Source organism: Pan paniscus, chromosome 2, assembly GCF_029289425.2.
Source record: "Pan paniscus chromosome 2, NHGRI_mPanPan1-v2.0_pri, whole genome shotgun sequence".
In the NCBI taxonomy this organism is placed as follows: Eukaryota; Metazoa; Chordata; class Mammalia; order Primates; family Hominidae; genus Pan; species Pan paniscus.
The window spans coordinates 10158692-10179630 of NC_085926.1; the positions used below are offsets into that span (position 1 = coordinate 10158692).

A 20939-nucleotide genomic window follows, 5' to 3' on the forward strand; every position below is an offset into this window, starting at 1 on the left:
GTTCAAGACCATCCTGGCCAACACAGTGAAACCCTGTCTCTACTAAAAGTACAAAAATTAGCTGGGCGTGGTGGCACGTGCCTGTAATCCCAGCTACTCGGGAGACTGAGGCAGGAGAATTGCTTGAACCGGGACCCGGGAGGCAGAGGTTGCAGTGAACCAAGATTGCGCCACTGCACTCCAGCCTGGGATACAGAGCAAGACTCTGTCTCAAAAAAAAAAAAGTTTTTTGTAGAGATAAGATCTTCCTATGTTGCCCAGGCTTCTACTTTCATTCTCCAACATAGCTTATCTGCCTATTTTTATTGCTTGTTGTCTGTCTCCCTCCAGGACAAGGATTTTGTCCTTCTCTTCAGAGGTATTCCCAGCACCTACAACAGTGCCTGGCACATAGTAGCTGCACGATACATATTAGCTACTATAGTAAAGTCTACCTGACTACCCTATTTAATAGAATATTCCCCATGCTCAATCTGAATTCCTGATTCCCTTTAACCAACTTTTTTTCCTTTTTTTTTTTGCAATAGTACTTATTACCTTTAAGACACTCTGTAACATACTATATTTATTATTTATTGTTAGTCTTTCTCTCCACACCTAGATTGTAAGTCTTATGAAAGCAAGGGCTTTTGTAGGCTTTTTTTTTTTTTTTTTTTTTCAGACAGAGTCTCACTCTGTCACCCAGGCTGGAGTACAAGGGCACAATCTGGGCTTACTGCAACCTCCGCCCCCAGGGTTCAAGCGATTCTTCTGCCTCAGCCTCCCAGGTAGCTGGGACTACAGGCGTGCGCCACTGTGCCCGGCTAATTTTTGTATTTTTAGTAATGACGGGGCTTCACCATACTGGCCAGGCTAGTCTCGAACTCCTGACCTCGTGATCCGTCCGCCTCGGCCTCCCAAAGTACTGGGATTACAGGCGTGATCCACCGCGCCCGGCTGTAGGGTTTCTTATTCAGGTATTACCAACACCTAGGGAATTGCCTGGCATACAGTAGGTAATTAATGGAGTATTTGATGAGCGCATGATACATGGTGTAGTGCCGATGGAAGTGGGGTCAGAAGGCCTCCTGCCGCTGCGGCAGAATTCCCGTGTGGCCTTCTCCCACCAGGGCCTCAGTTTCCCCTCGCAGTTCCGATTCTCTGGCCGGCGCTGGGGTGGAGCCGGCGGGGCCGTCGTGCCGCCGGTGGCCGCTGGGGACGCTGGTGCCCTCCCGCCCCGCCCACTTCCCCGCCGGTCCGCCCCTGGCTAGAGAAGCCGCAGCCCGCAGTGTCCGACCCAGTCGTCCCGCGCCGTAGCCGGCCCCGTAGCGTGCCATGGCCTGCTACATCTACCAGCTGCCCTCCTGGGTGCTGGACGACCTGTGCCGCAACATGGACGCGCTCAGCGAGTGGGACTGGATGGAGTTCGGTGAGTGCGGCCCGGGGAGGGGAGGGGACCAGGGCGACCGGAGCCCCCAGCGATCCCGACTGGAGCGGCCGCCAAGCTCCCTCGGGCACCCGGGTTCCGCGGGTCCCGATCCTAGGGCGTGCGAGCTGAGCCTCCTGGACCGGGTCCGCCGCGGACCTCGGCCCGTCACCTGAAGGTGCCGCGTGGTCTCTGAGGACGTCTGTCGACGAGCAGGGGCCGCCGCCACTGCGCTCTGAGTCCAGAGAACGGTGGGTGCGGGGGCCCTCCTGTCAGCGCTGCTGGCTCGGTGACGGCCCCGGGTGGCCTCTCATCCAGCCCACAACAGCCTGCGAAGTGCGAGCCTCGACCCTGTAGGGACCCACGGTGCTGTCACTTCTTGGGGGGGGGGGGTGTGTGTGTGTGCGCGCGCGCGCGCGCGTGTGTGCGTGTGTTTAGTTTTAGTGTATATTAGAAGGATCTATTATTTAACATATATGTTGAAACGGAGTTTCGCTGTTGTTGCCCAGGCTGGAGGGCAATGGCACGGTCTCGGCTCACTGCAACCTCCACCTCTGGGATTCAAGCGATTCTCCTGCCTCAGCCTCCCGAGTAGCTGGGATTACAGGCGCCCGCTACCACCCTGGCTAATTTTTTGTATTTTCAGTAGAGACCGGGTTTCACCATGTTGGCCAGACTGGTCTTGAACTATTTTTTTTTTTTTTTTTTTTTTTTTTTTAAGACGGAGTCTCACTCTGTCGCCCAGGCTGGAGTGCAGTGGCGCGATCTAGGCTCGTTGCAACCTCCGCCTCCCGGGTTCACGCCATTCTCCTGCCTCAGTCTTCTGAGTAGCTGGGACTACAGGCGCCCGCCACCACACCCGGCTAACTTTGTATTCTTAGTAGAGGCGGGGTTTCACCGTGTTAGCCAGGATGGTCTGGATCTCCTGACCTTGTGATCCGCCCGCCCTGGGCCTCCCAAAGTGCTGGGATTACAGGCATGAGCCACCGCGCCCGGCCTCTGGAACTCTTGATCTCAGGCGATCCACCTGCTTCGACCTCCCAAAGTGCTGGGATTACAGGCGTGAGCCACTGCACCCAGCCTATTTATCATATTTGTGATTCAATGTACTTTACCATTATAGTTTTTAAATCAGATATTTACTTTTAGTATACATTTTTTTGATCACAGTATTTATGACTATCAACCTGTTTTGAGATCAGACGTGTCCTAATAGATTCAGTGTGTATAATGGGGCCTAAGCACAAGCACTTACTTTCACTCTATTGCAAGGTGCACAGTTCTAGATAATTCCGTGGGAAGGCACTCAGACAGCCTCCATATGTTTTGTTTGTTGGTGCCTGATGGATGACTGGCGGAGAGGGCCATGGACTCTGCGGGGAGGCCGCTTGCCTGTTGTCTCTGCTTTCCAGGTGGAGATCTGCATTCCAGGCTCTTGCTGTATGACTTTGGGCCAGTTTGTTAACCTCTGCTTTCCAGGTGGAGATCTGCATTCCAGGCTCTTGCTGTATGACTTTGGGCCAGTTTGTTAACCTCTCTGAGCCTCAGCTTCTGAATCTGTATGTAAACTGGAGATGATAATTATAGCTTCTTCATAAAGTTGTGAGGAATGAAAATACTGTATAAAAGCACTGACACCTAAGTGTTAAATATTCTTATAAGTCATAAGTTGTAATATTCTCTTTTCATTTTTATTTTTTTGAGACAGTCTCATTCTGTGGCCCAGGCTGGAATACAGTGGCGCGATCTCGGCTCACTGCAGCTTCCGCCTCTTGGATTCAAGTGATTCTCTTGCCTCAGCCTCCCGAGTAGCTGGGATTACAGGCATGTGCCACCACGCCCACTAATTTTTATGTTTTTAGTAGAGATGGGGTTTCGCCATGTTGGCCAGGCTGGTCTCGAACTCCTGACCTCATGTGATTTGGCCGCTTTGGCCTCCCAAAGTGCTGGGATTACAGGCGTGAGCCACTGCTCCTGGACCTGGCTTCACTACTTTGAATGTTTCCTGGGCAGTGAACAAACTTTGTGTGAGACTCCCTCTCATTTTTTCCACATTGGCCCAGCCCTCCGTTACAAATGCCAGAACAACTTCTGTTTCTAGGAAATTCAATTAGAAGGCATACCTATGACTTAAAAAAAAAAAAGCTTTACTGAGATATTCACATACCATACAATCCACCTGTTTCAGGAGTACAATTTAGTGGTATTTAGTATATTCACAGGGCTGTGTGTCCATCTTCACAATCAATCTTAGAACATTTTAATCACCCGAAGAAGAAACTCTGTACCCGTTAACCTCCAATCCCCTCCTTCCATTTTCCTGAGTTTTAGACATTGCCTATTCTGGACATTTCATATAAATGGAATCATATAATATATAGTGCTCTGTGACTGACTTGTTTCAGCTAGCATGAGGTTCATCCATGTTGTAGCATGCGTCAATACTTAGTTTCTTTTTTTTTTTTTTTTGAGATGGAGTCTCGCTTTGTCACCCAGGCTGGAGTGCAGTGGCGCAATCTCGGCTCACTGCAAGCTCCACCTCCCGGGTTCATGCCATTCTCCTGCCTCAGCCTCCCTAGCAGCTTGGACTACAGGCGCCTGCCACCATGCCCGGCTAATTTTTTTGTATTTTTAGTAGAGATGGGGTTTCACTGTGTTAGCCAGGATGGTCTCGATCTCCTGACCGTGTAATCCACCTACCTCGGCTTCCCAAAGTGCTGGGATTACAGGCGTGAGCCACCGCGCCCAGCCAGTTTCTTTTTATTGTAGGATAATGTTCCATGGTATGGATATACTATTTTATTCATTTATCAGTTGTTGGGCATTGGGTTCCTTTCACTTTTGGGCCATTGTGAATAGTGCTGCTGTGAACACTCACATACAAGATTTTGTGCAGTGGTGCAAATGTAGCTCACCGCAGCCCCAACTTCCTGGGCTCAAGCGATCTTCCTGTCTCCTGAGTAGCTGGACTACAGGTGTGCACTGCCGCGCCCAGCTAACTTTTGTATTTTTTGTAGAGACAGGTTTCACCATGTTACTCAGGCTGATCTTGAACTCTGGAGCTCAAGCGATCTGCCCATCTCACCTTCCCAAATTGCTGGGATTACAGGTGTGAGCCACTGCATCTGGCTTTATGTTTAACTATTTGAGGAGCTACCAGATGTTTTCTAAAGTGGCTGAACCACCAGTGTATGAGGATGACCATTTCTCCACATCCTTGTCAACATGTGTTATTTTTTTCTTTTTTTAATTTTTTTTTTTTTTGAGACAGAGTCTCGCTCTGTCGCTGAGGCTGGAGTGCAGTGGCATGATCTCGGCTTGCTGCAACCTTAGCCTCCTGGGTTCAAGCGATTCTTGTGCCTCAGCCTCCCAAGTAGCTGGGATTACAGGCGTGCACCACCGTGCCTGACTAATTTTTGTATCTTCAGTAGAGACAGGGTTTCACCGTGTTGGCCAGGCTGGTCTCAAACTCCTAACCTCAGGTGATCTGCCCGCCTCGGCCTCCCAAAGTGCTGGGATTACAGGTGTGAGCACCATGTCCGGCCTTATTGTTGCCTTTTTGATGGTAGCCACCTGAGCCAGTGTGAAGTGGCATCTTACTGTGGTTTGATTTGCATTTCCCTAATGACTGATGCTGTGGAGCATCTTTTCCTGTGCTTATTGGCCATTTGCGCATCTTCTTTGGAGAATACCTCTGCGAGGCTTCCCACTGGGATGGATATGATCTGAACACCTTGCCAGGCATGTTGACTCTGACACATCTGCCCAGTGCTGGCCTCTCTGACCTCTTCTTCCACACCCACTGTCACTCCCCTGCTCCAGCCACACTGACCTCCCTGGGCCAGACACAGGGTCTTTGCAGGTGCTCTTCCCTCTGCCTGGGACGTTCTTCCCCCTGTGTTACCCGGGGCTAGCTTTCTAGTCTATTAGTTTCCTCCTGTTGCAGTTATAGATTACTACAATATCCGGGGAACCAGCCCCCAGTATTTCAATGTAGGTTCTTTTCTATTTTCCTTAAGTGTCGGCCGGTCTGAGAAATAAAGAGAAAGAGTACAAAGAGAGAAATTTTACATCTAGGCCTCTGGGGGTGCTGTTACACATTGGTAGGACCGTGATGGCGACCCCGAGCCACAAAACCAGCGAGTTTTTATTAGGGATTTCAAAAGGGGAGGGGTGTACGAATAGGGAGTAGGTCCCAGAGATCACATTCTTCAAAGGGCAATAAAAGATCACAAGGCAAAGGTGAAATTAGAATTACTGATGAAGGTCCATGTCCCACTGGGCACGCATTGTCTTGATAAACATCTTAACAGGAAACAGGGTTGGAGAGCAGACAACCCGTCTGACTAGAATTCACCAGGCTGGAATTTCCCGATCCTAGTAAGCCTGAGGGCACTGCAGGAGACCAGGGCATATTTCATCCCTTATCTCAACTGCATAAGACAGACACCCCCCAGAGTGGCCATTTATAGACCTACCCCGGGAATGCGTTCCTTCCCCAGGGTTATCAATTATTAATATTCCTTGCTGGGAAAAGAATTCAGCGATATTTCTCCTACTCACACGTCCATCTATAGGCTCTCTGTGAGAAGAAAAATATGGCTCTATTCTGCCCGACCCCACAGGCAGTCAGACCTTATGGTTATCTTCCCTTGTTCCCTGAACATCACTGTTATTCTGTTCTTTTTCAGGGTGCCCTGATTTCATATTGTTTAAACACCCACGTTTTACAATCAGATTTCATATTTTTCAAACACACCTTTTACAAACAATTTATACAGTTAATGCAATCATCACAGGGTCCTGAGGTGACATACATCCTCAGCTTATGAAAATGATGGGATTAAGAAATTAAAGACAGGCATAGGAAATTATAAGAGTATAAATGTCCATAAAATCTTCACAATTTATGTTCAGAGATTGCAGTAAAGACAGACGTAAGAAATTATAAAAGTATTAATTTTGGGAATGGATAAATGTCCATGAAATCTTCACAAGTTGTATTCTTCTGCCGTGGCTTCAGCCGGTCCTGTTTGGGGCCCCTGACTTCCCACAACACTACAAAGTTGGTGGCCTGTAACACCTCAAGTTTATTATCTCAGCATTCTGGAGGTCAGAAGTCCTAACTCAGGGTGGCTCTAGGGAGGAGTCGGTCTCCTGGCCTTGACTGGCTTCCTGAGGCCTGCAGCATCCTGTGGCTTATGGCCCCTTCCTCCATCATCAAGGCCATGGGTGTATATCATCACATCTGTCTCTGTGACTTCTGCTTCTACCATCACCTCGTCTCTGAATCTGATGTTCTGGCCTCCCCCTTACAGGGACCCTGGTAATTACCTTGGCCAGACCCAGAGAATCCAGGATAATCTCATCTCAGAATCCTTAATTTAATCTAACCTGCAAAGTCCCTTTTGCTATGTAAGGTACCATATTCACAGGTCTCGGGGCTTAGGATGTGAATGTTTTCCAAGGGTATTATTCTGTCTGTCACAGTCCTTCAGGTAAGCTCCTGTGGCACCTCTTTGAAATCAAGAGGACTTTCCTGCCCCTGTTCCTCTCTAGCCCATCACCGTGTTTCATTTCCCTCATTCCGCTTCACAGCCTTTGATGTCCCCTCGTTCCTGAATTTTTTCCACCTGTCTCTCCCTATGGAATGTAAGCCCCGTGTGGGCAGGGGCCTTACCTGTCTAGTTTTTCACTGCTGTATTCCCAGAGCCTGGGACAGTGCCTGGCTAGAGGGCAGGTGCCAGAGTGAATGATGAGCTGCCAGGCCTTGGTGTGGTGAGGATGCGGGCTGCCCACTCTTACCCATTGGAGCTGGCCTGGAGCCTTTGGTCAGCCCACTTCCTACATTGGATCAGAGCCAGTGGTGCCTCCAGCCCACTGCTCCTCGCCCAGTCCCAGTGCTCCAGTTCCCTCTTCAGCTGAATGAACGAGTGACTGTGATTGACCCTTCAGTCCTAAAAATTCTTGGCTTCCTGCGGGTCATTTTAGAAAGAAGACAGTACCCAGAGCTGATGGTGATACTGGGAGAGTGTAGTGAGAACGCTAAAGTGATTCAGAAGATTCCACAGCCACAGACAGCCACGCTCTTTCAGACCCGACACTTGTTGGCAGATAATCCGGCCACGCCTAGTTCTTGTCTCTGTGATGGCAGCTGCCTCTGTTGGGCTTTGCCTGAGCCTGTATAAAAAGGGTTTCCTACAGCTTCAGCCCCAGGTGTGTGCAGAGGGGCTCGGCGCAGGGGCTCTTCTGTGTGTGACCGTTCCCCGTCTCGTTCACTCATGCGTGTGCCAGCCTTTGTGCACAGCCCTGCTTTGCCCCTGCCCAGCTGTGTGACATCAGGCAGGTGACTATCTCTCTCTGAGCCTTTAGTTTCCTCATCCATGAAGCACCCTCACAGTGTTGCTGAGAGGCTTAGGAGACTCAGCTTATTGTAAAGGGTCAAGTTAGGGCTTTCCTCATCCCCCACCCAGGGAGGGGTGTGGGCATTTGATTCTAAGATGGGTCATTTCAGGAGGCTGTGCCATCCCTGCTGTGGAGGACTTTGAAGATAGGCAAGGTTTTCTACTGCCTCGGGTGAACTGCAGGATTCAGGAACTCAAGAGTGATAGTCCCTGTACTGTTAATCATCAGGGATAAAAACATTTTCAGGCCAGGTGCAGTGGCTCACGCCTCTAATTTCAACACTTTGGGAGGCCTAGGTGGGAAAATTTCTTGAAGCCAAGAGTTTGAGACCAGCCTCGTGATCCGCCCGCCTCAGCCTCCCAAAGTGTTTGGATTACAGGTGTGAGCCACTGCACCCAGCCTTTTTTTTCTTTTTTGAGACGGAGTCTCACTCTGTTGCCCAGGCTGGAGTCCAGTGATGCAATCTCAGCTCACTGCAACCTCGGCCTCCTGGGTTCAAGTGATTCTCCTGCCTCAGCCTCCAGAGTAGCTGGGACTACAGGCACCCGCCACCACACTCTGCTAGTTTTTGCATTTTTAGTAGAGATGGGCTGGGCGCAGTGGCTCACGGCTGTAATCTCAGCACTTTGGGAGGCCAAGGTGGGAGGACCACGAGGTCAGGAGTTCGAAACCAGCCTGGCCAACATGGAGAAACTCTGTCCCTACTAAAAATATGAAAATTGGCCAGGTGCAGTGGCTCATGCCTGTAATCCTAGCTCTTTGGGAGGCTGAGGTGGGTGGATCATGAGGTCAGGAGATTGAGACCATCCTGGCTAACACAGTGAAACCCCGTTTCTACTAAAAAAAAAAAAATTAGCTGGGCATGGTGGCGGGCGCCTGTAGTCCTAGCTACTCAGGAGGCTGAGGCAGGAGAATGGTGTGAACCTGGGAGGTGGAGCTTGCAGTGAGCAGAGATCGCGCCACTGCACTCCAGCCTGGGTGACAGAGTGAGACTCCGTCTCAAACAAACAAACAAAAAATTAGCCAGGTGTGATGGCGCTCACCTGTAATCCCAGCTATTTGGGAGGCTGAGGCAGGAGAATTGCTTGAACCTGGGAGGTGGAGGTTGCAGTGAGCTGAGATGTGCCATTGCACTCCAGCCTGGGCAACAAGAGTAAAACTCCGTCTCAAAAAAAAAAAAAAAAAAGGCCGGGCAGGGTGGCTCATGCCGGTAATCCCAGCACTTTGGGAGGCCGAGGTGGGTGGATCACGAGGTCAGGAGTTTGAGACCAGCCTGGCCAACATAGTGAAACCCCGTCTCTACCAAAAATACAAAAATTAGCCGGGCATGGTGGCACATGCCTGTAGTCCCAGCTACTCGGGAGGCTGAGGTAGGAGAATCGCATGAACCCAGGAGGTGGAGGTTGTGGTGAGCCAAGATCGCGCCACTGCACTCCAGCCTGGGCAACAGAGCGAGACTCTGTCTCAAAAAAAAAAAAAAAAAAAAAGTAGAGACGGGGTTTCGTCATGTCGGCCAGGCTGGTCTCAAACTCCTGACCTCGTGATCCGCTTGCCTTGGCCTCCCAAAGTGCTGGGATTACAGGCGTGAGCCACCGCACCTGGCCAAACTCTATGAAAAACAGGTTTTCATAGAATGTAGATAGTTTAACACTTACAGCTAATACTTATATCATGTTTATTGTGTGTTAAGCACTGTTCTGAGTGCTTCTGTACATATAACTCATGTAATCCTTGCAACAATCTCTGAGGCAGGTGCTGCTGTTATCCTTGTTTGACAGATGAGGAAACTGAGGCTCAGGGGGAGATGAACACCTTCCCCAAAAACACAGCAAGTAAGCAGCAGAGACAGGATTTGAACCCAGGCCCCGAATCCCAATATCTGGCCTCTGAACCACCACTACTGTCCTGCTGACTTTCGCACATGTTTTCATATCTGTAGAAAAAGTCTGGAAGATTAGACACCAAAATGTAACTGGTGGTGTCCTTGGAGTCCTCCAAGTGGGATAATCATGGGGACTTTCATTTTCTTGTTTCCCAAATATTCTACGATGACCAGATATTACCTGTCCATGCTGAGAAAAAAGCTGCAGCTTAGCAGAAGGCCTTGGTAGTGACTCATCCCCTCAAGATCTCTATCATGTCCCGACTCTAAAGGGTCTGGTTGAGACTGGGTACGGTGGCTGATGCCTGTGATCCCAGCTCTTTGGGAGGCCAAGGAGGGCGGATCACTTGAGCTCAGGAGTTTGATACCAGCCTGGCCAAGAGAGTGAAACTCCATCTCTACTAAAAATACCAAAAAATTAGCCGAGAGTGGTGGCACATGCCCTGTAGCCCCAGCTACTTGGGAGGCTGAGGCAGGAGAATTGCTTGAACCTGGGAGGCATAGGCTGCAGTGAACTGAGATCACGCCACTGCACTCCAGCCTGGGCAGCAGAGCAAGACTCCGTCTGAAAAAAACTAAATAAAATAAATAAAGGGTCTGGTTAAATGCTGATTGGTCAACACCTTAAGATATGGCACCGTCATGGAACAAAAATGTCTAAGCTGGAAGGCACCTTAGAGTTTAATTCCTGTTTCTCTTGTATTACCATCACGAGTAAGGAAAGTTCAGCCCACAGAGAGTCAGGCTGTGGCTGAGTTCCTGCTGCCACCAGCCACGAGGGGTGGCCCTGGGCTTCTGTTTTCCCATTACGTCATGCTGCCTCCCAAGATGGGAGTGTGTGTGCATGACCAATGCTTCGTGGGGGGAGATGGTCCTTCCTTTTCCATCCGTTCTCTTCTCTGTATTGCTAGAAGCGGCCCCTGACCCAGCTGACATCACTTCCCACTGACCAGCAATCTGGCCTGGGGTTTCCAGTGACTAACATAGCAATTTAGGAACTTTCCATCTTAATGGGGCACTTCTCCTGGAGGCTTTCTGTGTGCAGGAGACTGTCACCAGCCCGTTTTGTCCAAAGGGTAGGGGATTGTGCAATCCGGTCACAGCACTCACTGGCTCTGAAATTTTCTGTGGTCCCTTGTAACTCTTAGGATCAAGTCCAAACTCCAAAGCTGGGCATTCACTTGAGGGTCTTTGTTATGTGGTCCTGGGCTTCATCTCTTGCCTTTCCTTCTTCTACTCGGCCCACCTATGTTTATATTTTCTTTTTTTTTGTTTTGTTTTATTTTTTTGAGATGGAGTCTCACTCTGTTGCCCAAGCTGGAGTGCAGTGGCGCGATCTCGGCTCACTGCAACCTCTGCCTCCCGGGTTCAAGTGATTCTCCTGCCTCAGCCTTCCACGTAGCTGGGACTACAAGTGGGCACCACCACGCTTGGCTAATTTTTGTATTTTTAGTGGAGATGGGAGTTCACCATGTTGGCCAGGCTGGTCTCGAACTCCTGAACTTAGGTGATCCGCCCACCTCAGCCTCCCAAAGTGCTGGGATTACAGGCATGAACCACTGCACCCGGCTGATTACTCCTAGTTTTAATAAAAATGCCTTTCTCACTTCAGTAAACCAGTGGAATACTGGTCATAAAAATCCATTTATGGGCCAGGCACAGTGGTTCATGCCTGTACCAAAAAAAAATTAGCCAGGAATGGTGGTGTGTCTGTCATCCCAGCTGCTGGGGAGGCTGAGGTGGGAGGATTGCTTGAGCCTGGGTGGCCAAGGCTGTGCTGATCCATGTTTGCACCACTGTACTCATGCCACCTGGGCAACAGAGTGACACCCTGTCTCAAAAAAAAAAGATTTTTAAATTTTTATTTATTTTTAATTTTTATATTTTTGAGACTCAGTCTCTGTCGCTCAGGCTGGAGTGCAGTGGCACGATCTCAGCTCACTGCAACCTCCACCTCCTAGGTTCAAGTGATTTCTCCTACCTCAGCCTCCCGAGTAGCTGGGAGATTACAGGCGTGTGTTACCACACCTGGCTAATTTTTGTATTTTTAGTAGAGACGGGGTTTCACCATGTTGGCCAGGCTAGTGTCGAACTCCTGACCTCAGGTGATCCACCTGCCTCAGCCTCCCAAAGTGCTAGGATTATAGGCATGAGCCACTGTGCCCAGTCCCTGTGGTATAATGTTAATAAATAAGACCAGGATGCAGAATCTCAGGTGAGGCATGTGGCTCACATCTGCAATCCCAGCACTTTAAGAGGTTGAGGTGGGAAGATTGCTTGAGGCGAGGAGTGCGAGAGCAGCCTGGGCATCTCTTAAGAAAAGATACAAAATCGGCTGGGCACGGTGGCTCACGCCTGTAATCCCAGTACTTTGGGAGGCCGAGGCGGGCAGATCACAAGGTCAGGAGATCGAGACCATCCTGGCTAATGTGGTGAAACCTCGTCTCTACTAAAAATACAAAAAAATTAGCCAGGCATGGTGGTGGGCGCCTGTAGTCCCAGCTACTCGGGAGGCTGAGGCCGGAGAATGGCCTGAACCCGGGAGGCGGAGCTTGCAGTGAGCTGAGATCGCACCACTGCACCCCAGCCTGGGTGACAGAGCAAGACTCCGTCTCAAAAAAAAAAAAAAAAAAAAAAAAAGAAAGAAAAGATACAAAATCTTACCTGCAGTGTGGCAACAACTACATCCAAAGACACATCTATGTAGAGGGGGTGATTTTTGGAAAGGGGAAGTACCCTAATGGCCTTAGGAGGGTGGTGAGATGCTGTGTAACTTTTCCCCCTGTATTGTCCATGGTTTTTTTTTTTTGGTGAACAACCATCAGTTTTATGGTAAAACACCAAAAGAAAGAGTGCATTATTTTTATTGTTACTAGTGGTAGCTCCCTGCAAGTTTTGTCCCATACTTCAGAATTGGCAAAGTATTTTTGTATCCATGGCTCTCTGATCCTTATAACAGTTCTCCGAAGACAGTGTGGTATGTGTGTGTGTTTTCATTCAATTATTCATTTAGCATATCTTTTTTGTTGTTGTTTTTGGAGACAAGGTCTTGCTGTGTTGCCCAGGCTGGAGTGCAGTGACATCATCATGGCTTGCTGCAGCCTCCAACTCCTGGGCTCAAGTGATCCTCCCATCTCAGCCTCCTGAGTAGCTAGGACTACAGATGCATGCTACCATGCCTGGCTACTTTGTTTGTTTATTTATTTATTTATTTATTTTGAGACAGAGTCTCGCTCTGTCTCCCAGGCTGGAGTGCAGTGGCGCGATCTTGGCTCATTGCAAGCTCCACCTCTTGGGTTCATGACATTCTCCTGCCTCAGCCTCCCGAGTAGCTGGGACTACAGGTGCACGCCACCACGCCCGGCTAATTTTTTGTATTTTTAGTAGAGACGAGGTTTCACCATGTTAGCCAGGATGGTCTCAATCTCCTGACCTTGTGATCTGCCCGCCTTAGCCTTCCAAAGTGCTGGGATTACAGGTGTAAGCCACTGCGCCTGGCCTACTTTGCTTATTTTTTGTAGAGACAGGGTCTTTTTTTTGTTTTGAGATGGAGTCTCGCTCTGTCACCCAGGCTGGAGTGCAATGGCGTGATCTTGGCTCACTGCAAGCTCCGCCTCCCGGGTTCACGCCATTCTCTTGCCTCAGCCTCCCGAGTAGCTGGGACTACAGGTGCCCACCACCACGCCCGGCTAATTTTTCTATTTTTAGTAGAGACAGGGTTTCACCGTGTTAGCCAGGATGGTCTTGATCTCCTGACCTTGTGGTCCACCTGCCTCGGCCTCCCAAAGTGCTGGGATTACAGGCGTGAGCCACCACGCCTGGCTTACTTTGTTTATTTTTTGTAGAGACAGGGTCTCACTATGTTGCCCAGGCTGGTCTTGAACCCCTGAGCTCCAGCAATCCCTCCTTGGTCTCCTAAAGTATTGGAATTATAGGTGTGAGCCGCTGCACCTGGCCTCATACACTTGTTGAGTTCCCCTGACCAGGACTGGGACTTAGCTGAGAGGAATGAGATGCCCAGGGCAAAATGTAAGGAGGCGCTGATGCTCAGGGTCCTGCAGTGCCACCTGAAGATGAGCGCCTCCTGCATTTTCCTTCCCGAGGTGCCTCACCTGACTCACCCTCATCCTGGCCCCACCTCCACTCTGAACCAGGCACTATTCTCAATTCTGGGGAAGTAACAGTGAACCAAACAGGTGGAGCTCCCTGCCTACACGGACCTTCCATTATAGAAGGGGAGGCAGGCAGAGCTAGTACCCACCGAGGCTCCCACGGGCGCAGTGACTGCCCCAGGCATAGCAGCAGCCAATGCTCAAGGCTCTGACCCTCCTGTCCCGTGGTCTTTCTCCTAAGTCATATGTACTGGACCCCATGGGTGTCCAGCAGAGTCAGCGTTGTAACTTGGGCCACCTGTGGACCTCAGCTAATGGTCGTGTTTCCAGTGTGGAGGGGGTGGTTGGGGAGGATGTCCTGGAAAAGCCCAGCTAGGGGCTAGGGTGGGGACCTGTCCTAGAGGGACTGCCTCTCTGACTCTAAGCAGAGTTCTCTCCCTCCCTTCCAGCCTCCTACGTGATCACAGACCTGACCCAGCTGCGGAAGATCAAGTCCATGGAGCGGGTGCAGGGTGTGAGCATCACGCGGGAGCTGCTGTGGTGGTGGGGCATGCGGCAGGCCACCGTCCAGCAACTTGTGGACCTCCTGTGCCGCCTGGAGCTCTACCGGGCTGCCCAGATCATCCTGAACTGTGAGTAACTCAGGGCCCTCCTTGGGTGGGGCCCATCACGCTCCTGAGCAGTTTCTGTCCGTGTGAGTTGCACTCTCTGGCCTTAATACTTTTTTCCTCTTTTAATTAAAAAACTAATTTAATGAGTGAGTTTACCATGCACATAAGAAACTGGTAACAGGCCAGGTGCGGTGGCTCACGCCTGTAATCCCAGCACTTCGGGAGGCCGAGGTGGGTGAATCACCTGAAGTCAGGAGTTCGAGACTGGCCTGGCTAACATGGTGAAAACCCGTCTCTACTAAAAATACAAAATTAGCTGGGCTTGGTGGCCTGCGCCTGTAATCCCAGCTACTCAGGAGGCTGAGGCAGGAGAATCGCTTGAACCTGGGAGGCGGAGGTTGCAGTGAGCCAGGATTGCACCACTGCACTCCAGCCTGGGCGACAGTGAGACTCTGTCTCCAAAAGAAAAAAAAAAAAGAAAGTGGTAACAGTGGTTACCCATGGGGAGAGGAACTGCGCTGCCAGAGAACACAGTATTGGAGGGAGACTTTACTGTAAATTCTTTCGTACCTTTTAAATTTGGGCTATCTGTTCCAAAAATAAATACATTAATTAATTTTAAAAACCCCAATAGCTATAGCTATTCAAAAAAGCATGCAGCAAAAATGATTCATATTGCTTCTTTTCCCCACTTTACATCCCAAGAAGTAATGATTGGTAAAAATTTCTGGCTTGTCTTACTAGAAATTTTCTCTGCCTGGGCAAGGGTATTATATATCTGCAATTCCTTTTTAAAAAACTTTTTTTTTGAGACAGGGTCTTGCTCTGCTGCCCAGGCTGGAGAGCAAAGCTCACTGCAGCCTTGATGTCCTGGGCTCAAGTGTCCTCCTGCCTCAACTTCCTGAGTAATTGGGACTATAGGCACATGCCACCATGCCTGACTAATTTTTCATTTTTTTGTAGAGATCCAGGCTGGTCTTGAACTCCTGGTCTCAAGTGATCCTCCTGCCTTGGCCTCCCAAAGTGCTGGGATTGCAGGCATGAGTCACATCACCCTGCCTGCAACCCCCTTTTGATACAGCTAGTAGCACATCATGTATTGTGAATTTTTTTTCACCTAGCAAAGACCTTGGGGACTTTTCATATTGACACATTCTTTCTAATAGCTACATTGTATTCCTTTGACAGATGCTCTATGATTTGTTTGCCCCTATTGAGATGTGTTTATGTTCCTTCTAGCATTTTTCAGTTTTTTTTTTTTTTTTGAGATGAAGTTTCACTCTGTCTCCCAGGCTGGAGAGCAGTGGCACGATCTTGGCTCACCACAACCTCCACCTCCCATGTTCAAGAGATTCTCCTGCCTCAGCCTCCCAAGTAGCTGTGATTACAGGTGCCCGCTACCACATCCAGCTAATTTTTTTTTTTTTTTGATATGAAGTCTGTCTCTGTTGCCCAGGCTGGAGTGCAGTGGTGAGATCTCGGCTCATTGCAGCCTCTGCCTCCTAGGTTCAAGTGATTCTCCTGCCTCAGCTTCCTGAGTAGCTGGGATCACAGATACCCACCACCATGCCCGGCTAATTTTTGTATTTTTAGTATAGACGGGGTTTCACTGTGTTGGCCAAGCTGGTCTCAAACTCCTGACCTCAAATGATCCACCTGCCTTGGCCTTCCAAAGTGTTGGGATTATAGGTGTGAGCCACCGTGCCCAGTCAACTTTTTGTACTTTTAGTAGAGACAGGGTTTCACTATGTTGACCAGACTGGTCTCGAACTTCCAACCTCAGGTGATCTGCCCACCTTGGCCTCCCAAAGTGCTGGGATTACAGGTGTGAGCCACCATGCCCAGCCATTTTTCTATTCTGTGTAGTGTCATGATACACTTAGATGTATAGAGCGTGTTTTGCACACATGTAAGTGTAGCCATGGGATGGCTTTCTATTATAGTATATGTTTTTTCATTTTAAGTGTTGATTGATATTTAGTATTAACAAATTACCCTCCTCTGAGAAAATAGGATCATGTGTGGTGGGGACATATTTAGCTGGTAATACCTCCCTACCCTGAAGGGTGGCTGTGAAGTTGAAGAGAATAAGTGCCTGATGTTCAGCTGGTGCTCAGCAGAAGGCAGTGGGGATGGGGGGTCTGGTTACCCCCACCCCTCCTCACATCCCCAAAGAGACCCCCTCAGTGTAGGGCAGGGAGCCAGTCTTCTGCAGGTACTTAACTGAGCACCTGCCTGGTTCTGGAATACAGCACAGGCAAAGTGACAGGTCCTCCGCCCTCATGAGGACACAGTCTTGTGAGGAGACAGTTAATGCATAGGAAAACTAGTACAGAAATGGGCAGGCAGGATACAGTGACCAGATAGGGGAGCCTCCTAGGACAGGGGGTCAAGGAAGGCCAGTGTGAGGATGTGAACCTAGAGGAATAGGAAGAAGACAGCCACATGACGCATTGGGTAAGAGCTCAGGAGAGAGGGGCCAGCATGTGCAAGGGCCCCGAGGAGCCAGTGGTGGGAGCCCCAGACACCTGGGGAGGAGCTGTCCTGTCTGGGGTTCCTGAGCTGGGAACCACCTGGCTGGACCATCAGACCAGATTCAGCACCTGCCTGTCCCTCAGGTCTTCTGGAGTCATTGAGGGCTTCCAGGAGGAGGGACTGGGAGCAAAGGCCTGAGGGTGGGGGCCTAGAGAGCACCACCCTCTGAGATAAACCAGGAGAGCAGGGGATGCTGTGGTGGACGTGCAGGTGGAGAGATCTAGAGCTACAGCCCAGGCTGGGCTTTTGGGGGCATCGTGGGGCAGACCACACCAGTCACGGGGAGGCCAGTGGGGCAGCGAGAACATCTCCTCCCTTCAGCTGCCAAGCAACTTTCCAGGCCTTCCTGTCTAGGGTCGGGAATGGGGCAATCTGGCTACCAATGGGAGTGATGTTCCAGCACAGGACGGTGGCTGCGCCTGCTTCTGCACAGGCTGGACCCTGACTCCTCTGTGTGCCCCCAGCAGCATAGTGGTGGCTCCTCTTGAGTCATAGTCCTCCCCATCCCCTGGACTTCTGTCTTCACCCCTGCTGGCTGCCTCCCTAAGCACACCTTCCTCCTCAGAGTGGAGAGGGTCAGCTGCCCAGGCCACAGCCTCCCCATTCCTGGAACCCACCTGAAACCCCTCCCTGCCCGGTGCTCCTGAGCCACTGCCGTTCCTCTCCTTACATTCCCCCTGCGAAAGTTGTCAGAATCAACATGGAGTGATTTTGTGTTAAAAAAGAAATAACCCTTGGCTGGGCATGGTGGCTCACGCATGTAATCCCATCACTTTGGGAGGCCGAGGCGGGTAGATCACCTGAGGTCAGGAGTTTGAAACCAGTCAGACCAACATGGTGAAACCCTGTTTCTACTAAAAATACAAAAAAATTAGCTGGGCTCCTGTAGTCCCAGCTACTCATGAGGCTGAGGCAGGAGAATTGCTTGAACCTGGGAGGCGGAGGTTGCAGTGAGGGGAGATTGCACCACTGCACTCCAGCCTGGGTGACAGAGCGAGACTCTGTTTCAAAAATAAATAACCCTGACAAATAGAACTAGGGAAGGCCATGAAGGGAGGACTGTCATGCATAAATGCCCAACAACAATAACTGTCACGGAAGACTCTACAAAAACCACAACCTTGCATAAAGACCATTGTAACCACACACAAAAAATACTTCTGCGAGGACATCTGCCCAGCAAATGCCTATCCGACCCTGGAGACTGGAATCACTCTCGTTATTCAAGGATAGTTATCTCAAAACAGTTATGTAATCCTCTTCACTTTTCCTTTGAAAAACCTCCCTGGATACACGCTTAGTTTACTATGGCACGTGTACTCTCATTCCAATGCCCTATTCCTGAGTAAGCATCATTTTCTTTTTTTTCTTTTTCTTTTCTTTTTTTTTTTTTTTTGAGATGGAGTCTTGCTCTGTCACCCAGGCTGGAGTGCAGTGGCGCAATCTTGGCTCACCGCAACCTCTGCCTCCCAGGTTCAAGCGATTCTCTTCCCTCAGCCTCCCGAGTAGCTGGGACTACAGGCACCTGCCACCACACCTGGCTAATTTTTGTATTTTCAGTAGAGATGGGGTTTCACCATTTTGGCCAGGCTGGTCTCGAACTCCTGACCCGAGGTGATCCACCGGCCTTGGCCTCCCAAAGTGCTGGGATTACAGGTGTGAGCCACTGTGCCCAGCTACATCATTTTCTTTTTTTCTTTTTTTTTTTTTTTGGGACACAGTCTCACTCTGTCGCCCAGCCTGGAGTGCAGTGGCACGATCTCGGCTCACTGCAAGCTCCGCCTCCCGGGTTCACGCCATTCTCCTGCCTCAGCCTCCCGAGTAGCTGGGACTACAGGTGCCCGCCACCACGCCCGCCTAATTTTTTGTATTTTAGTTAGAGACAGGGTTTCACCTCTTAGCCAGGATGGTCTCAAACTCCTGACCTCAGGTGATCCGCCCGCCTCAGCCTCCCAAAGTGCTGGGATTACAGGCTGAGCCACTGCGCCAGGCCCTTTATTTTTTTAATTTTAATTTTTTGTTATCTCTATAGTAGTTCAAACAGACGCCCACTAATTTGTTTTTTTTTTTTTTTTGAGACGGAGTCTCTTTCTGTCACTGAGGCTGGAGTGCAGTAGTGCGATCTCAGCTTACTGCAACCTCTGCTTCTGGAGTTCAAGTGGTTCTCCTGCCTCAGCCTCCCAAGTAGCTAGGATTATAGGTGTGCCCCGCTGCATCTGGTTAAGTTTTTGAATTTTTAATAGAGATGGGGTTTCACCATGTTGGCCAGGCTATTCTTGAACTCCTGGCCTCAAGTGATCTGTCCACCTCGGCCTTCCAAAGTGCCAGGATTACAGCCGTGAGCCACCGCGCCTGGCTGGATGCCCACCACCTCTTAAAGGGTGTTAACGATAAATTTGAAGAAAACAGTACTTGAAAGCCCCACACACCAGAAGTCCTGGACATGAAGTGGCTTCCTGAGGGACTTACCTCTCCAGGGGATGTGCCTGGATGTGACTGTGGCCTTTTGAAGGCCATGCTTGAACTCAATGGTACGACAGGGGCCCACTGGGGTCATATCCCTGCACAGTCTCTTGAAATGTGAACTGCAGTGGCTGCCTGGTCTGAATGGGTAGAGGGCTGGCTCTGTGGGTCTCTGTTCCTTGATATTTCCTCAGCCTTAGTTGCCAAGGCTGTAGTTATTTAATTTGTCAAACACTGAATACTGTAAGAATTAGAATGGGCCGGGCGCAGTGGCTCAAGCCTGTAATCCCAACACTTTGGGAGGCCGAGGCGGGCAGATCACAAGGTCAGGAGATCGAGACCATCCTGGCTAACACAGTGAAACCCTGCCTCTACTAAAACAAACAAACCAACAAAAATTAGCCTGGCGTGGTTGCGGGTGCCTGTAGTCCCAGCTACTCAGGAGGCTGAGGCAGGAGAGTGGTGGGAACCCGGGAGGCGGAGCTTGCAGTGAGCCAAGATGGCACCATTGCACTCCAGCCTGGCGGCAGAGCGAGACTCCGTCTCAAAAAAATAAATAAATAAAATAAAAAAGAGAATTAGAATAAATCAGTACAGAAGGCTTAGAACAGAAAGCAGCTACCTATTCTTTGCCCTGGCAAATCTGCTGGCCAGAGTCAGCCCCTTTTTCCTCTTTTAGCCATCCATGTCTTGGTCTCCTCTATTAGCCTTCCAGGTTCACTAATGTAAAACAAGCGCAGACCACAGTGGCTGAGAAAAGACAGGCATTCATTTCCCTCTCCTGTGACTGCCAGGCTGCCCCGGGCTCATGTGGCAGCTCCGTGGTTTTGTGGCCCAGGCTCTTTCTTCTTTACTGTTCTGCCAGTGTGGACATAAGACTTCTCACATCTGAGATGGCCCCTCTGTGCCCCTACATGCACATCGCAGCCAGCAAGAAGGGAAAAAGAGGAAAAAGGTGGGTACACTCCACTTCTTTTAAGGACATGACCAGGAAGTTGCTCACCTACTTTCCCTCATAAGCTATTGGCCAAACCTGGTCACAGAACCACACCTGCTTGCAAGGGAGGCTGGGAAATGTAATCTTCAGTTGCAAGGTTTTATGTGCAACTAAAGCTTCTAGTACTCTAGAAAAGGAGGAAATCAGTATTGGAGGGACCATTAGCAGTTTCTGCCACGGTCCATTTTGGCCACCCAGATATCTGTATACACCTGTCTTGACCTGCATAAAACATCTGCTTTCCACAAGGGAGATAGGCCTGGGGGCCTAATCAGTCACTTCCTTTAGGACAAGTCTGGTATGTGTGGGTGATGTGTAGCCTTCTCTAATGGCCCCAGTGACCCAGGGCCTCTCAACCAAAGAGAAGCTGTCTGCATCCCCTTCCCCCAGCACACCCAAATTCAATGGTGGAATTTGAACAGGAAGCCACAATAAAAAACTCCCACTTGAGATGAGAAACACGAGGTAGATACTTGTCTATAGCAGTCAACAAATCTGGCAGAGGAGCAATTGTAAAACTCCCTTCCCT

General features: G+C 49.9%; 1 protein-coding gene across 3 annotated transcripts in view; it reads left to right on the plus strand.

Moving 5' to 3' along the window:
* IRAK2 (interleukin 1 receptor associated kinase 2) overlaps positions 1-20939 on the plus strand; it is an 80435-nt gene continuing 59496 nt past the window's right edge. For 2 of the 3 annotated variants that reach the window (XM_003826290.6, XM_034955762.3), the window contains exons 1-2: positions 1-1408; positions 14254-14436. In XM_003826290.6, the coding sequence (XP_003826338.2) occupies positions 1315-1408; positions 14254-14436 (277 nt within the window). In that variant the 5' untranslated portion in view covers positions 1-1314. Of the gene's footprint in view, positions 1409-2798; positions 2965-14253; positions 14437-20939 lie in introns of those variants that run through there. The other variant, XM_034955761.3, reaches the window with a different exon arrangement.